Genomic DNA, 17322 nt, shown 5'->3' on the forward strand with positions numbered 1-17322 from the left:
AGAAAATAAAAAATGCTTTACTGTACAGTTGGGTAGGTTGGAGGGCATTTGGAACCCTGAAAGTGTGCTCGGAGACAAGGCAGACAGCTTGTGGCTCCTGCTGCCCCAGGGCCCAGAATCTTGCTGTTACAAGCAGTAAAGAGAACACTATTGTAGGATAAACAGCAGTGGTTTGGGAACTGTGTTTCAATCCAGTCCCTGATATTTTTTTAGATGAATTACCTGAGACTGGAAAAATGACAGCATTTGCTGAATTTCCTGGAGAATTTAGGGAGAAATCCAGATCAGAGAATGGGTCTCCTAACTTGCGGTTGAGAGTTTCTGGATTGTGAGATTGAGTTGGCAATGTGTGTGTTTCTCTCTGCTTTTAAAGAGGTGGAGTATATGGAAAAGGACCTTGGCTTTAGACCAACCTGGATTCAATTCTAATTGAAACACTTAAGGGGGAGTTAAATTGGTTCTTCCAACCTCAGTTTCCATATCTGTAAGTGAGGATAATGCCTAGTTCAAGGATCAAGAGGTAACCTAAGTTGAATGCCCAGTGTGGCATTTAATAGAGGCTCAGTAAAAGCTAGTTCTAAGCTATTGACCTCCAAACTAATTGCAGCTGTTAATGAGAGATAACCACAGGTCAATTCCTTGCTATATTTTATCTTCTCTTCTGGCTTTGTTCTGTTTCTTTCTTTGTTGTTAAGCAAGTGTGCTGGGTTCTAATGGCTTTGGATCTCCAAGTTAGAGAGCATGATCCCTATTGAAGAGTCAACAGTTACACTCACAACTTCTGCTCTACCCCTTTTAAAGTCTCCTCATCTTATTTTGAGATTTATTAAAACTTTTACTGGAAAGCCCTGCTGATGTATAAGCTCCAGAGGTGGTTACTTATCATAGTAGGTGGCTGGTAAGAAGTCCTGTAAGCCTGGAAACCTATTATCTCTGACCTCTAGTCAATGTCAGTGGCCAGTTTGCCAAGTTCCCAAGGAAATAATGTAGCTTCCCTTGTTGCTTAGTGTTTCTGGCTTCTATCCAAATGTTCCAATGACCTGATATCCTTGATTCTCAAGTGGACTTCATAGTAAATGTGTCACAACATGTTAGGAATCACAAATCAGTAATGGGCCAACATTCATACCTGGGTTCCCTGAAGAGCCGAACTCTCCCCAACTCTTCCCCAGTGATTTGCTGTCTAGTTTATTTCTTATAATAACAAGCACTCTATAGTGCTTATATTTGCTAGGAATTCTTCTAAGCCTTTACAAAAACTACAAATGTAATTCCCTAGCAATGCTATGACATATAGATACTATTAGTATTCTATTTTATAATTTTAAAAAAATCCCTTGAAGTCAAGAGAAGATAAATAGCTTTCCTAAGGGCACCCAGTTTTTAAGTGGCAGAATTTCTTGTCCATTAGACTAGGTTCCATATTTTAAAATAATAGTTTTGATTTTTAATTATAATGTAATATGTGGTGTACTAATGATAATTGTGAAGTATTTTCATTGCATAAAATTTTTAATAGAAATAGTTCTGTGCATCTATCACCATAAAATTCAGCCTTTTTTATATTTCATTCTCTGAAAACATATTTATGCATTTTATCATATATATAATTATTTTTTTACTAGCCCCTTTGAAAAATTATTTTTTGTTGGATATTTAGGTTGCTTCCAGTTTCCTCTATTATAAGCAATAGCCAGAAAACAACTTTATATGAGAGTTCTTTTTCCTTAACTTGGATAATTGGTTTAATATAAATTCCTGATATTGATCAAAGGGTACAATCTTTTCATGACTCTTGAACAATTTTTGATTTTTACAAATTCTTTTTAAAAGGTTATATCAAGTACATTGCTATTATCAATGTATAAAACGTTTTACTATAATTCACCAGCTTTGAGCATTATCTTTTTTTTTAAGATTTTATTTATTTGAGAGAGAGAGGAGAGTGAGAGAGTCAGGCAGCACAAGCTGCGTAAGGGGCAGAGGGAGAAGCAGACTCCCTACTGAGCAGGGAGCCCGATGTGGGGCTCAATCCTGGGACTCTGGAATCATGACCTGAGCCGAAGGCAGATGCTTAACCGACTGATTCACCCAGGCACCCCGATCATTACCATTTTAAAAACATTTGGGTGATTGATTGGGTAAATAGTTGTACCGTGTTGTTTAATTTGTACCTTGCACAATTTATGTCATTACACATTTAGTGGTTTTTATAATTTCATCATGTAGCTTTCATGTACTTTGTGTTCCATGAATCTGTTGACCTCAATGTGTTGATGAGACGTTTGAACGCTTGCTGTGTTAAACATCAGAGGTAATAACTTGGCATTCTATCATCTGTATTTGGCTAATATATCAGTGCAGTGTTTTTATTTTCTATGGTATTTTAAAATTTCAGAAGAATATTGCTTATATTGAGGAGGTCTCATTTAAATTTTGGCATTCCAGCCTCCACTGAAAAGTCAGAGATCTCACAGAACTGGCTCTGTTTTGGCCGTTGGCACAGTCCATTGTGAGAGCTTCAGGTACCGCTTTGGAAAGGTCATGTGCTGTCTAGGTGACCGTGGTCTCCATCATTTGCTGCTGTTCCTGGTCGGTTTCGTTCATTTTCATGCTATGGCTGGTTCTTCTAGGCATTCCCATTTCAGATCCATTTTATTTTAGGAGTAAATGTGTTTCTCTTCTTTTCTAAGCATAGTCATTTAGGCCAGACTTACAAAAGGCATCATCTCATCATCTGGCCACCTCAGTTGATGGCATACTGGAGTTTGATAATGGGGTCTTTTTTTTTTTTTTAATTTAATTTTTTTTAAATGACTTCTTTTCTCTGGTAACCTGACTCTGCTCCCTGTTTTTATACCTCATTACTACTCTAGGCCCACCACTCTGTCTATTCCATGGGTTGGTATATCTTTTGTGGATATTGTCCTTCAAGATCCTACGCGAAAAGGGACAGCTATGTGGCTCAGTCATTTAAGCATCTGCCTTCAGCTCAGGTCATGATCCCAGGGTCCCAGGATAAAGCCCCGAGTTAGGCTCCCTGCTCAGTGGGGAGCCTGCTTCTCCCTCTCCTTCTGCTGCTTCCCTTGCTTGTGTGCTCTCTCTCTCTGTCAAATAAATGAATAAAATCTTAAGACAAAAAAAAGATACAGGGCGCCTGGGTGGCTCAGTCATTAAGTGTCTGCCTTTGGCCCAGGGCGTGATACCAGGGTCCTGGGATTGAGCCCTGCATCAGGGTCTCTGCTCTGCTGGGAGCCTACTTCTTCCTCTCCCACTCCCCCTGCTTGTGTTCCCTCTCTTGCTGGCTGTCTCTCTCTCTGTCAAAAAAATAACTAAAATCCTTAAAAAAAAAAAAAAAAGAAAGAAAGAAAAGATACAGGTGAAGAAAAGTTTAAGTCTGAGAGGTGAGCTTGGAAAAGAGATGTCAGGTTTGAGCAAAAGTAAGAATCCATAAAAACACATAGAAAAGCAGCAGCAGGGAGACAGGTATCCAAGTAACATAGTATCACTGATAAATTGCTTAATAACTGATTAATTGGTTTATTGATAAATTGGTTAGCAGTATTTTAGTGTATAAGGCCTCTGAAGTGGGGACCAGTTCATCCTAAATCCCATGGGTTTTTTGTTGGTGTGGGCTGATACCATTGAGTAAGAGAGAAGAGCGTACTCATGGTTGGGTATGCTCTAGAGAGTTGCTTAGGAAGCAGAAAAGAACGCAGAGCTTAAGAGCTAAAAGGGATCCTGAGGTTCACTTAATTCTTCTCTCTCCCTTTCTAGATGAGGAACCTGAGATCCTCTGAGATAATTTAGCTAATACCCCAAAAGCAGTTGGTGGCCCCTAACTGGATCAGAGCCAGGTCTCCTGCCTCCTGGTGATCTTTTCTCTCACACTCCCTGCTGCCCACTGAAAGGGCATAGACTGGATTTTCTGGTCTAGGATATTTAGTACTATTAGTACTATGGCCTTGGTCTTTGGGAGGTTCATTGCTGTGATTGTCTCATTTGTGTGAAGGTGCGTCAGGAAGAGTAAGAATGAAAATAAGAATGGCTTGTCTGGAAGTTGAGTTAGATCTAGGTAAATAAGTCCCAGGGGGCTCCTGAAACAAGGCAGTTGAGTCATCCCTATAGTTTTTGGTTTTTTGGGGTTTTTTTTTTTAGCTTCCTGAAAGGTCACAGGGTGCATTTATTATAAAGAATACATAAAGATAAAGGTCTCTGGAATCCCTAGCTGATACCAAAATGTGAACTCCTTTATAACACACATTGCTAAGGGATTTCTGGTGGTTCCCTTCGGTGTCCTCTGTGCAGTGTTAGCAGCCTACACGCAAGTTACTTTTCCATGCAGTCCGAGTGGGAAGAGCATAGATTGGGAATCTACAGCTCGAACTCAAAGGATTCTAATCAGTAGGGGTTTTAGAAACTAAACATGATTTTCTTTTAATTTATGGTACAGTTTATATTACACGTAAAACTGTAGCCATTAATGAGAGAAAGAGAACAGTAGGTCTACATTTAGAAAAGAATCCTTCCATCTGGTAGGTTAAACTCAATGGCTTTCATTACATACTCTACTGAGACAAGTAACAGCTTTCTAAGCAACCCCAACATGTAAGGCACATAATTTAAGCCTATGATTTATGAGTTTAAGATGCATTGGGAAGAAATTGTACACAAAAGAACCTTTAGAATTTATATTTTCCTGAGGTCTTTAAAGAGGGAAATTCTGAATATTTCTAACAAATATGGATAGAGAAGGACTGGAAGTCACCTAGATAACTGTCCTGTGAGAATTTGGCCAGTGCTACGTGTATCTGCTACTCGAGTTGTGGTGTTTTTGTTTTGTTTTGTTTTGTTTTTAAGTAGTCTCCATGCCGAACATGGGGCTTGAACTCTGCCTCTGAAATCAACAGTCACATGCTGTACTGACTGAGCCAGCCAGGTGGCCCTACATGGGTCTTTCTTTTAAAAACCCTCCTTACCTTTCCATTTCCTATACTTAAAACTAGTTTATATGGCACTATTTCCACTAGATTTTATGTCCTACAATGTTTGCAGAAGAGATGCTTGCTAACTTAAGAGAATTGCTAGTGATACACTTAACTATATTAGCTCTTTCTCACCTTTACAAATGACCCAGTGCTACCAGATAAGGTGGCCATATATTTTTTTAATAATAATTTTTTTTATTATGTTAGTCACCATACAGTACATCCTTAGTTTTTGATGTAGTGTTCCATGAAGGTGACCATATTTTTAAAGTCCATGGTCTTTGAGAGTTCCCCTTCTGGCTTGTGTATTTCTTTATATGAAGTAAAAATTACGCAGAATATTTGTAGTGAGAATACCCATACAAATTTTGATTATACAGTTGTCATACCTGCAAAGCTTAGCAAAAACTTAGTCATTGCTAGAAAATATATTCAGAAATTCTAGAGTCTCCTGTAAATAATTCTAATGTGTACAAGTATGTCGTTGAAATACAAGGGTCTGAATTTCTAGAATTTACGCTTTGTCTCACAGCATTGCTAGCCCATTCTAGAGTTGTATCACTTAAAACTGATTCATTGAGGGGCGCACGAGTGGCTCAATCCATTAAGTGTCTGACTCTTGGTTTTGGCTCAGGTCATGATCTCAGGATCATGAGATTGAGCCCCAGGTCAGGTTCAGTGCTCAGTGTGGAGTATTCTTGTCCCTTTCCCTCTCCCTCTGTCCCTCTACCTCCCCCCGAGGGCTTCTCTCTTTCAAATAAAATCTTAAAAAAAAAAAAAAAAGTGTGTGTGTGTACACACACACACTCTCTCTCTCTCTCTCTCTCTCTCTCTCTCTCTCTAATTGAGCGGCACCTGGGTGGCTATCAGTTAAGCGTCTGCCTTCAGCCCAGGTCATGATCCCCGGGTCCTGGGATGGAGGCCCACGTCCCGCTCCCTGCTTAGCAAGGAGCCTGCTTCTCCCTCCCCTCTGCCCCTCCCCACCATACTCTCTTAAATAAATAAAAAACATCTTTAAAAAAAAAGATTTGTTGAAAAAAATAAAATGATTCATTGAAACAGGTGTTTTCATTAAAACAGTAAACTTTTTTGAAACATACTTTTCATCAGAGTTTCCTTTTATTAAACCCTAGGCAATAGCTTACCTCTCACCGGAAGACCTTTTGAAAGGAGAAGTGGAAGAGTCTTTGCAAAAGGTTCAAGTGGCCACTAACATCTTACAGACTTTCAGAAAGTCTTTTTTCAACTATAGAAAAGAATTGGCAAGCTATTTTAAGGGAAACAAGGAGAGAAAACCATGGGATTTCCAGTCTCAACTGGTGTTTTGTAGATTGGACAAATTTCTGGACCGGTTCATGAAAATAGAGGTATTCATTTATTGACTTTGTGATTTATTCATATTGTGGGTGGGTTAAAAAAAATCTTGTAGTTTTCTGTGTCATTCAGGAGATAGTTTATCCTGTTTGAATGGGAGAGTGGGAGAGCTCATTTCTCAGTTACGAAGTGCTGACAAGGCCAGTGCTATTAAGTTGGTTTTATAAGCTTTACCTTGGTTTTTTGTGTTTTTGTTTTTTTTAAACTCATTTTTGATTCTTTTAGTATACTGAGTATAAGTGAGACTCTGTTACATATTAGTGACCTTTGACTTCTAACTTAATAAGCTCTTGGAAGACTGTTGTAAATCAGCCATCTCTGAATTGTATCCTTTTTTTCCTTCATATGTTTGACATTGGGATTCTATACCTGGAAAACCCATTTGATGATCTAAAATACCACACTATTAGTATACATTTAGATAGCCTATAAAATATTAAAGCTCTTCATAAAAAAAAGAACATGGAAATATGTGCTGTGTACAAGTGTGTTTCAGATACTTAAAAACAATGAATATATGCATATAGGAACATTCACACACGTAGCTGGAGCCAGCTGGCTAAGCGGTTTTTTAAACAAGGGGATCTAGCGACAGTGCCTCAGATTCTTTGTAAAGCTCTTTCAAGTGTGGACTTTCTTGTTAACATAAAATTTGTTGTATTTCATCCAAAATTAGAGCTTCATGTTTTGGAAATTCCCATCCCTTAATCAGCCTGAATGCCCCTCAAAATCTGACTGCTAAATGCCTAACTATGGGCAACTGGTCCCCCTTCCTTAACAGTCTTACACCCCCTTTCAGTAGGGGAGGTGATTCACTGCAAAATGCAGGTGGCTGAAAAGAGGATTTCTAGATTATTACCTGGGGATTTGATTTAGGATTAGAAGGGTGTGAAATTAGTGAATCATATATTTAGCTATGGCAAAGTAGGTGTTGCCTGTACTACTAGAAAATTCTCAGGAAATATGAAAATGGGAATATGACTTTAAAAACAAACTTTATTCATTTAAATCATTTATTTTTTTCTGTCACGTAAGTGTCCATTAACTGATTTTTTTTTGAATGCTTGAAAGTGTTTTTTCTTTGCAACTTTAAAATGTTCCTGTCCTGTTCAAGAAGGTGGAAAGATCTTTACTGTGTTTTTACTAAGGATATATTTGTGACCATATTGGAATTTGAAAAGCTGGAAAGACTTGAATTTGGTGGTACCAAAGGAGCGATTTTAAATGGACAAATCCACGAGATGACGGAAGAATTTTTGGAACTGCGTGAAGTTTTTAAACAGAGCACTTATGACCCATCTGATTACAATAATACGGTAATACTGTACCTTTGCATTTTCATTTCATAGAACCCTATAATTTTAAAGCTAGAAAGGATGAAAGGTCACAGTGATAATAGGTACTGTCTGGTACAGTCTCTCTCAGATGAAAGAGGTTAAATGACTTGCCCGAAGTCTCTTATCTACTTCGTGGTAGATCAGGGACTGGAACCTAGTCCTTTGCATTTAAAAGTTGAGAACATTGACTACTGTTCCTAATGTAACAGTGGACTCAGCCTGGGTTTGTTTCTGGCTTATGTGTATTGAAAAGGAACTTTTCACATTAACTCATTTCCGCATGACTATCTGTTGTCTCTGTAACTTGTATGTTTTATCCTTTTCCTGAATCAGTGGATAATTTCTTGGTCTATTTGAACATTTAGTTTCAGTCTATTCACTACGTATATTATTAACATGTATGTTGTCTCTTACATATTTTACATATTTTATTGCTTTTTTTGTTTTGTTTAGTGTTCTTTGTAGTTTCATCATTTCAGGCTCAAAGAAATAAGGGGGAGCTTTCAGACTTTGGTGCTTGTGTTTTCTGCCCCTCCCAGCATGTTAGCAGCCAGTGAGTTACCTGTGAGCATCCCTGCCCCTCTAGGATAGGAATAGCTTCATTTCAGTTGTTGGCCAGGAACGGTGAAATTCCAGGTACAAAAAAAAAAAAAAAAAAAAAATCACTCTCGTCTTCATTGTTTTATACAGAATGTGAATTTCATACAGAATGTGAATTTCTTCACTGTTGTGTTGATATTTGGTCAAATAATTGATTCTTTGTAATGCACAAGTGCAGTGAGTCCGCCGTGTTAAAGACGGGGTCAGCAAACTTCATCCTTCTGAACTGTGGTCAGCTTTTGGGAAGTGGAAGTAAGGGCAAGAGGACACAGCCATGTGTGTCCTGCTGTTTTGTGCAGGAGTAGGAGGAACCTAGGTCCCTGGTGACTAAGCCTGAGATCATCTCCAGAGCCCGGTGAGATAGCTCTCACACTCCGCGGGCATTCAGTGAATCTGGATGGCGTAGTACTCTTGCAGGGCCTTGGCTCCGCTCTCCTGAGCAACTTGGCAGAGGAGTGTGAGACCCACCGTGCATGGGATCCTCAGGTGCATTTGAATAGCGAAGTCTGGATTTCCTCCTGATGAGAAAACCTGGCAGGTTTTCAGAGTGCCAGGGCTGGAGAAGGAGGCGAGGTTTAGCTGATGTCACTACCTTGGCACTGTCAAAGGCCCTGAACCTCTCCTCTCTGCCCAAAGCCTGGCACAGTCACAAGGAGGAATACAATATTCAGTTGCTCTTGACGTACATGTTTGCTTGGTATTTGTGTTTTGGTATTGAGTGTTTCGAATTCCCATTTATTTTGCAAGTAAAATGGACAAGGCTTACTCCTTTTTCTTTTTCTTCTTTTTTTTAAGATTTATTTATTTGAGAGAGAGCACACACAAGCAGGGGGAGGGGCAGAGGGAGAGAGGGAGAGAAAATCTCAAGCAGACTCCCTGCTGAGTGTGAAGCCCAACATGGGCCTCAATCTCACAACTGCAAGATCATGCCCCAGGCCGAAATAAAGAGTGAGACACTCAACTGACTGCCCCCCCCCTTACTTCTGATGTCAGTGTCTAGGTTGAGACATTAGTAACCTGCCCTTGAAGCTTCTCCTTCATCCTCCTCTCTGATTATTTTGCTTTAGAATAGAACCTAGAAGCTCCTTGACTTTGGGCCTTCCTTAAAATTAAAATATTAATTAACTAAAAGTTCATTTAATTGCTTTGCTCATGTTGAAGAGCTTTGCTTTTTTTTTTTTTTTTTTTTTTTTTTTAAATTTTTTTTTTTNTTTTTTTTTTTTTAAGATTCTATTTATTTGTCAGAGAGAGAAGGAACACAAGCAGGGGGAGTGGAAGGCAGAGGGAGAAGCAGGCTGTTCGCTGAGCAAGGAGCCCAGTGCAGGGCTTGATCCCAGGACCCTGGGCTCAATACTTGAGCTGAAGGCAGACACATAACTAACTGAGCCACCTAGGTGTCCCAAGCTTTTTTTTTTTGAATGTATCCTGATTATCAATGTTGCCTCAGAATGTTGCAATGATTATATATTTTTAGCTTAATAAACTTTTTATTTGGTGCTTTTTAGCTGATTTCATTGTATTGATTTTTATGATGAATTCAGTTGGTAATTTTTATGAGACATTTCTCAGATTACTTCCAACCTAGTTTATTCATACAGGTATACCCACATGCCCACCCGGTGTCCTTCTCTTCCCACTGCATAAACTTCTGCATGTTCCTTGGTCCCCATTGAATATATGCTAGTGCTAACATACCAGTTGGGTATATCATGACTTTGGTATAATGATGGTTTAAATATGTTTCAGTAAATTAAAGAAATAATTGCTAATTTGCTTTTGGATATGCTAGTATTTGTTTCAGTCAATCTCAAGCCTATAATCAGGCAAAAGAGGTGTGCCACTGTGGTCTGTTTCCAGGACATAGGGATTTTCTCAGGTGTAGCCATAAAAATATTTTGGGGTTTTTCAATTATTTTTGAATGGAAAGATCACTTTGGGTATTTTCTTCGACTTTTTCCTATGGGACTTTTGAGATTTAGCCAATTATGGGGGAGAGACTTGGATTATTTAGTTTTTGTTGAAATTGACATATAACATTGTGTAGACTTAAGGTGTACAACTTGTTAATTTCATCCATTTGTGTATTGTAATGTTCTTGTCGTTGTAATGATAATTAGCACCTCTATCACACTACATAATTATGCTTTCTTTTTAGTGGTTGGAATCATTATGTTCCAGTCTCTTAGCAAGTTTGATATTAAATGAATGTAGACACAACATTATTGTATTAAAATAACAAACTTGCTAAGAGATTTGCTTTATTAATTATATTTAATAGCTAGTCAGATAGCTTTGCTCACGTTTTGAGGTGTTACTTGCTTAGTTATCTGGAGAATTTTATTTAATCAAGGGTATGGCTATTCATGAGAGTAACGTCGTGGCTCCACTTAGCCTCTGTTTCTCAGAGTCCATTAATACTTATGGATCGATTGCTGGGTGCCAGGAATTGTGCCAAATCTTCACACATTCCTGCTTCATTCTCACTATAATCCCGAGAGTGACGCCCAGGCAGGTGATAACAAGCAAATTGCCTGAGATGACACCATCGCCTGGGAGTGGAACCGATTCTAGCCCCAAACTCTGAAGCCCAGGCCCAGCACTCTCCCCCCCATGCCGCTCTGACTCTTCAGTATTTGCCTCCCTTGTTGTGTCCTTGTTGAAATGAAGGGAATAAGTTCATCTGGGGAAGGGGGGGCTGTGGTTGGAGGAATTGACCTGAGCACCTGTGCCCCAAGGTGGACTGATTCAAGATGCAGTGTGTCTTTTCCTTCTAGTCTGTCATTATACCAGAATCTAAAATACATTTTCCAAGTTATTTAGTTAATCTATGATGGATTGTATTCCAATTCCTCCAGTTAGTCCTCTGTTCTGTTCTAGTCTACTGAATGATTAATTCTTCTATATGTAGCATTTTCTAATTTTATTTTATTTTATTTTATTTTTTAAGATTTTATTTATTCGACAGAGACAGCCAGCCAGCGAGAGAGGGAACACAAGCAGGGGGAGAGGGAGAGGAAGAAGCAGGCTCACAGCAGAGGAGCCTGACGTGGGGCTCGATCACGTCGAGGGGGAGAGGGAGAGGAAGAAGCAGGAAGAAGAAGGGGGAGAGGGAGAGCCTGACGTGGGGCTCGATCACGTCAGGGGGAGAGGGAGAGGAAGAAGCAGGCTCACAGCAGAGGAGCCTGACGTGGGGCTCGATCCCACAACGCCGGGATCACGCCCCAAGCCGAAGGCAGACGCTTAACCACTGTGCCACCCAGGCGCCCCTCTAATTTTCGTGATACAAACTTGTTAGCCATCTACAGGATTTTCATATGTCTCACCTGCTTATTTTTTAAGATAAAATTGATTCTTTAAAAACATGGCATTCTTTTGGAAACATAACGTGCAAAAATGTAGTCTCCTTCTTCTAGCCCTGCTGTCTTTTTCCTTAATCTTCCATTTTTTCTCCCCAAAGGCATCTACCATTATGAGTTGCTTGTGTAATATTCCAAAGATACTTGGTTCATGCATCAGCAAATCCGTGTGTGGATTCTTTTGTGTTCTGCTTTTGCACAGATAGCCTTCTCTACACATCACTTCATATTTTTGTTGCTTTTGTCACTTAATATATTTTGGCAGTCATTTTGTATCACTACAAAAGCATTGCCTACTTTTTAAACAAATGTGTATTATTCCATTGTATTTACTGTTTACTTTTAAATGTTAAAGTAGTAGATAACATTCTTAAAAGATAAATTTTGGAACTTCTGCTTCTGGGAAGATGAAATAGATACACTTTTCCGTATACCTTTAAGTAAGTAGGACTAAAGCACTGATTACTTTATATGAAATAAAGATAAGACTCTGTAGGATTAAAAGAAGGCAAATTAGCTGGGGACCTTTCTTCTTACCTGAAATTTACCTAGACATGGAGCTGGATACACTGGCGACCTGGAAACACCAATGGGCACAGACGTAAAATGCCCCAGTAAAAGCCTGGTCTCTCTTAAGAACGGGGCAGCATAGTAAGAAAACTTACAGACATAATCTTTCTAGTTCAGCCAAACCCTACAGAAGAAACTGTGTCCTACTCCCATTCATGCCAGCAAAGACCAGGTGGGGAGCCTAGACTTAAAACTAGTCTGGGGACTCCTGGGTGGCTCAGTCAGTTAAGTCTCTGCTTCTGGCTTAAGTCATGATTCCAGGGTCTTGGGATCAAGTCCCACATCAGGCTCCCTGCAGAGACTGGAGCTCTGCCTGCCACTCCCCCTGCTTGTTCTCGTTCTCTCTCTCTCTCTCTGACAAATCTTTAAAAAAGTCTGTAACAGGTGTCTCACCCCCCACCCCATTGGGATGGTGCCAGAGATTGGCCAGTTAGCTGTGATTGTTATCCTGGCTGGCCACTAAAGAACTCACTCTTTGTGGAGTCAGTGGAGACCCCATGGGAATCCTGGACTTTCTTCCACATCCAATAGCATCCTTACCCTCCTGGGGTAGTGTTAGAGGAAGCCTACTGGAGAGTCAGAACTTTGACCATGGCCAAGTGGTAACCCAATCGCCTACACTGTGAATCTGTGAGGACCACATGCAGAACTTGAATGCCAGCTACAGTAAAGAGTTCCCCACACTTAGGTATTAATGGTTGCCAAGTGAGAGCCTGGACTTACATCCCCATCTGCAATAATGAGGCTGGAGCAGTATCCGAGAAAGTCAGCAAAAACAAGTTTTAAGATCCAGTGTCTCATAAGGTAATATGAAAATGTCTAGAGTCAATTGAAAATGACTTATTAAACCAGGAGCCAGGAAGATCTCCTCTGAATGAGAAAGACAACTAATAAATGGCATTGAGATGACAGAGATGTTAGAATTATCTCACGGGTTTTAAAGAGCCATGCTAAAAATGCTTCAATAAGTCATTATGAACATAACTGAAACAATTTTCAGCAAATAGATATAAACAAATGGGAATTTTAGAACTGAAAAATAGAACAAAATCCGAAGCACAGGGATTAGGGGTCAATGGCAGAATGGAGGGATAAAGAATTCCCGAGCTGGAAGGTAGAGCGGTAGAACCCCTCAGTCTGAACCCTAGGGAGAGCATAGACTGAGCCTCCGGGGCCTGTGAGAGTGGACTAGACCTGGCATTTGTGTCATTGGACGTGGAGAAAGACCGTGAGACTGAAGGTCTCAAAGAAATAACAGCTGAGGGGTGCCTGGGTGGCACAGCGGTTAAGTGTCTGCCTTCGGCTCAGGGCGTGATCCCAGCGTTGTAGGATCAAGCCCCACATCAGGCTCCTCTGCTATGAGCTTGCTTCTTCCTCTCCCACTCCCCCTGCTTGTGTTCCCTCTCTCGCTGGCTGTCTCTCTCTGTCAAATAAATAAATAAAATCTTAAAAAAAAAAAAAAAGAAATAATAGCTGAAAACTTCCTGAATTTGGCAAGAAATATAAGCCTACAGAGTCAAGGGGAAATAACTCAAAGCAGAAAGATAAATCCAAGGATAAACCCAGAGAATTCTATGCCCAGACACATAATTAAAGTTTAGAAAACTGAAGACAAAAAATCTTCAACAAGGAAAAACTTGCCTAAGGAGAAAAATGCTTTGAATGACAGGGAATTTCTAATTAGAAATCATGGGGCCAGAACGAAATGGCAAAATATTTTTCAAGCCCTGAAAGAAAGAAATCTGTTAACTCAGAATTCCCTACCCAGTGAAAAAGTCCCTTCAGGAGTTAAGGAGAGAGCAAATTCTCAGAAGAACAAAAACTAAGGGAATTTGTCACAGGTAGACTGACCCTAAAAGAACAGCTGAAGGAAGCTGTCATTACAGAGAGGAAATAACACAGGGAATCCTGGGACACCAGAAAGAATAGGGTAAGGAAAAATATGTGTAAAAATAATGGACTTTCCTTGTCCTCTTGCGTTTTCTAAATTGTTTGACAGTGAAAGCAAAAATTAGAATACTGTGGTTTTAAGTGTATCTACTGAAAATATCTAAGACCATTATATTTTAAACAGAAGAGCATAAAGGGATCAAAATGGAGGTAAAGTTTTTCTGTTTTTACCTATTTAAAAATTGTGGTAAGACATGTGTTACAGTTTGTGTCCATTTTTAACTGCACGGTTAAATGGCGTTAAGTATATTCACAGTGTTATAAAATCATCAGTATTATCCACTTCTAGAACTTTTTATCATCTCACAGGAAAACTCAGTGCCCATTAAATGACAGCTCTCCCTTGCCCCCTCCCCTCAGTCTCAGGTGATCTCTGTTCTGCTTTCTGTCTCTGAATGTGTTTATTTTACGTATCTCATGTTAGTGGACTGATACAATGTCTTTTGTGTCTGGCTTATTTCACTTAGCATAATGTCTTCAAGATTCATCCATATTATAGCATGTGTCAAAATTTCATTTTTTTCAAGGCTAGAAAATATGTATAAATGCTGAAATTCATTCATTTTTTGATGAGTACTTGGTTTGTTTCTACCTTTGGCTCTTATGAATAATGGTGCTATGAACAATAGTATAGAAGTATTTGTTGGAGTCCTTTCTCTTTAGGGTATGTACCTGGGGTTAGAAATGCTTGATTATGGGCTCAGTTGGTTAAACTCCTGCCTTCGGCTCAGGTCATGATCTCAGGGTCCTTGGATCGAGCCCCATGTCGGGCTCCATGCTTAATGGGGAGCCTGTTGGAGATTCTCTTTCTCCCTCTCCCTGTGTCCCTCCTCCTCCCCATGCGCTCTCACTCTATCTCAAGTAAATCTTAAAAAAAAAAAAAAGCCTGATTGTGTGGTAATTTTGTATTTAACTTTTTTTTCTCAAAGGTTTTACTTATTTGAGAGAGAGAGCACCCGTGAACACAAGTTGGGATGGGGGGGGGCGGAGTAGAGGGAGAGGGAGGAGCAGACTCCCCCTTGAGCAGGAAGCCTGATGCAGGGCTCAATCCTCCTCAATTTGCATAAAGAACATCTTACCAAAAGCCTATAGCACATGATACGTAAAGGGTCTTTCTAAATCCCAAACACGTAGAGTATATTCAGTGGCCCACTCAACGTCTGCGCTTAACTATTTGATCGATGTCTCCAAATAAACTTGCAAAACTGAACCTCTGCCTGTACCCAAACTACTCTTCCCGGGCTTCTCCACCTCCCACAAGGGCACACGTGGTGGGCTCCGTGGTGCACAGCCTTGGAGTCATTCACGATCTGGGTCTCTTATGATAAACACCAGGTTCTGTCAGATTAACCCTGAAAATACAGCCAGATCTCCTCTCGGCCTGGAGTGACTGCGTTTGCCCTGAAACTGCGTGTCCAGCCCCTTCCAGGTGCCGTTAGGGTCCTTTCTTCCCCCAGCAGCATGAGTGCCTTTTTGGAGCGACATCAAACCAGCGCATTTCACTAGCTAAGACTCGTCGGTAATTTCCCATGTCACTAGTAAGGGCACTTTTGCAGTTGTCAGGATGAAGAAAAAAATGTTTTTAATGATCCTTGAGCACTACCAGCATATTGTTGATGCTTTAGTAAGTATTTACTGAGAAACAGCTCTGTGCTCTAAGAACCCCATGGAGTACTGGCACTGTAACTGAAAACTAGAACTCATTATACTCCCAGAGCTAATCCAGGGGAGCGTGCAGGTAGGTAGTCACCCTGGGTGCTCGGTGCTAGGGTGTCTAAAGTACAGAGTGCTGGGAGAGCATTTGTGAAGGGCCCCTTGCCAAAGGAGGTGCAAGGAAAGTGAGAAAGTAACTGAAAGATAAATAGAACTGAAAAATAAATAGAAATGAAGCAGGTGAAGAGTAGGTAAAAAGAAAGGGATTAGTGGGAAATTGTATCCTGCAGAGAGAGAGGATGTGACAAGGCAGGTGTGGCAGGATCCTAGTGTGTAGAGGGGGGAAGGTGCTGGAATAGTCCAGAGCAGTCGGTACAGTCCAGATCACATACCGTTCTGTGGAGTATGGTAAGACTTTGAGACTTTATCTTAAAAAATAGGGATTATGAATTGGAGAATTAGAAATCAGAGTGACAGGGCGTCTGGGTGGCTCAGCTGGTTAAGCATCTGCCTTCGGCTCAGGTGATGTGGGATTGAGCCCCACGTTGGACTCTCTGCTCAGTGGGGAGCCTGCTTCTCCCTCTCTCCCCTGCTCGTGCTCTCTCATTTTCTCCCTCCCCCCCTCAAATAAATAAAATCTTTTTAAAAATTAGAGTGACATAAGATTTCTATTTTAGAAAGCTTATTTCAATGGCACCTTGAGGAATTATTTGGAGAGACAAAAGTAGAGACAAAAAAGTAGTCGGAAAGTGGTGAGTGAAAATCCAGGTGAGCGGCGATGGTGACCTGGACCAGAGGGGGACTTGGAGAGAGGAAGCGTAGTGGATGTGCTCAAGAGGTGGTTAAGAGAAGAAGTTGATGGCACTTGACCAGGAGAGGGGAGCAAAGGAGATGGCCGAAATTTCTGTTTGGGTATTTTAAAAGAGCTGCTTTATAGAGTAGATGATGAATTGAGATTCGTACAAGATGGGTTTGAATTATCTGTGGGACCTGATGGGGAGAGGTGTCATTGGCCATTCTGAATTTGGGGTGAACGAGTAAAACAGTTTGAGGGAGAGATAGTTGGGATAGAGATTTGCATTTTCCCCTCACTGAGATGTTAACTACTAAGTGTTTAAATAATATCGGAGCATCTTATGTTGTAAGTTTCTTGTTGCCATACCGAGAGGAGGGATACGTTAGGCTTGTTACGACTTGTTGGGAGGCTGTGTTTACTTCTAAAAAGTCAGTGATGCTTGAATGAAGAGATTGTCTCTCATTCAGACATGGAGACTTCCTCTTGATGCTAAATATCACACTGTGGTATATGACACACAGTGTCCCAGAACATCGCCATTACATTTTGTTCTCAGGGTGTGTTAGAGTCCACACAAGGAGGCAGTCCTTCGTAGAAACATAGAAACATCATGGTTGCCAGGCTTTAATTCTGGTTCTGCCAATTAGCAATGGTGTGACTGTGGGCGATGATTTCACTTCTCTGAGTTTGTTTTGTCA

The 17322-nt window shown here is 40.4% G+C and overlaps 1 protein-coding gene across 1 annotated transcript in view; it reads left to right on the plus strand.

Moving 5' to 3' along the window:
* DNAH11 (dynein axonemal heavy chain 11) overlaps positions 1–17322 on the plus strand; it is a 323435-nt gene that overhangs the window by 37936 nt on the left and 268177 nt on the right. The window contains exons 13-14 of the mRNA XM_034643547.1: positions 6122–6355; positions 7511–7678. Of these exons, the coding sequence (XP_034499438.1) occupies positions 6122–6355; positions 7511–7678 (402 nt within the window). The remainder of the gene's footprint in view (positions 1–6121; positions 6356–7510; positions 7679–17322) is intronic.

Source organism: Ailuropoda melanoleuca, chromosome 1 (assembly GCF_002007445.2).
Source record: "Ailuropoda melanoleuca isolate Jingjing chromosome 1, ASM200744v2, whole genome shotgun sequence".
Lineage (NCBI taxonomy): Eukaryota > Metazoa > Chordata > Mammalia > Carnivora > Ursidae > Ailuropoda > Ailuropoda melanoleuca.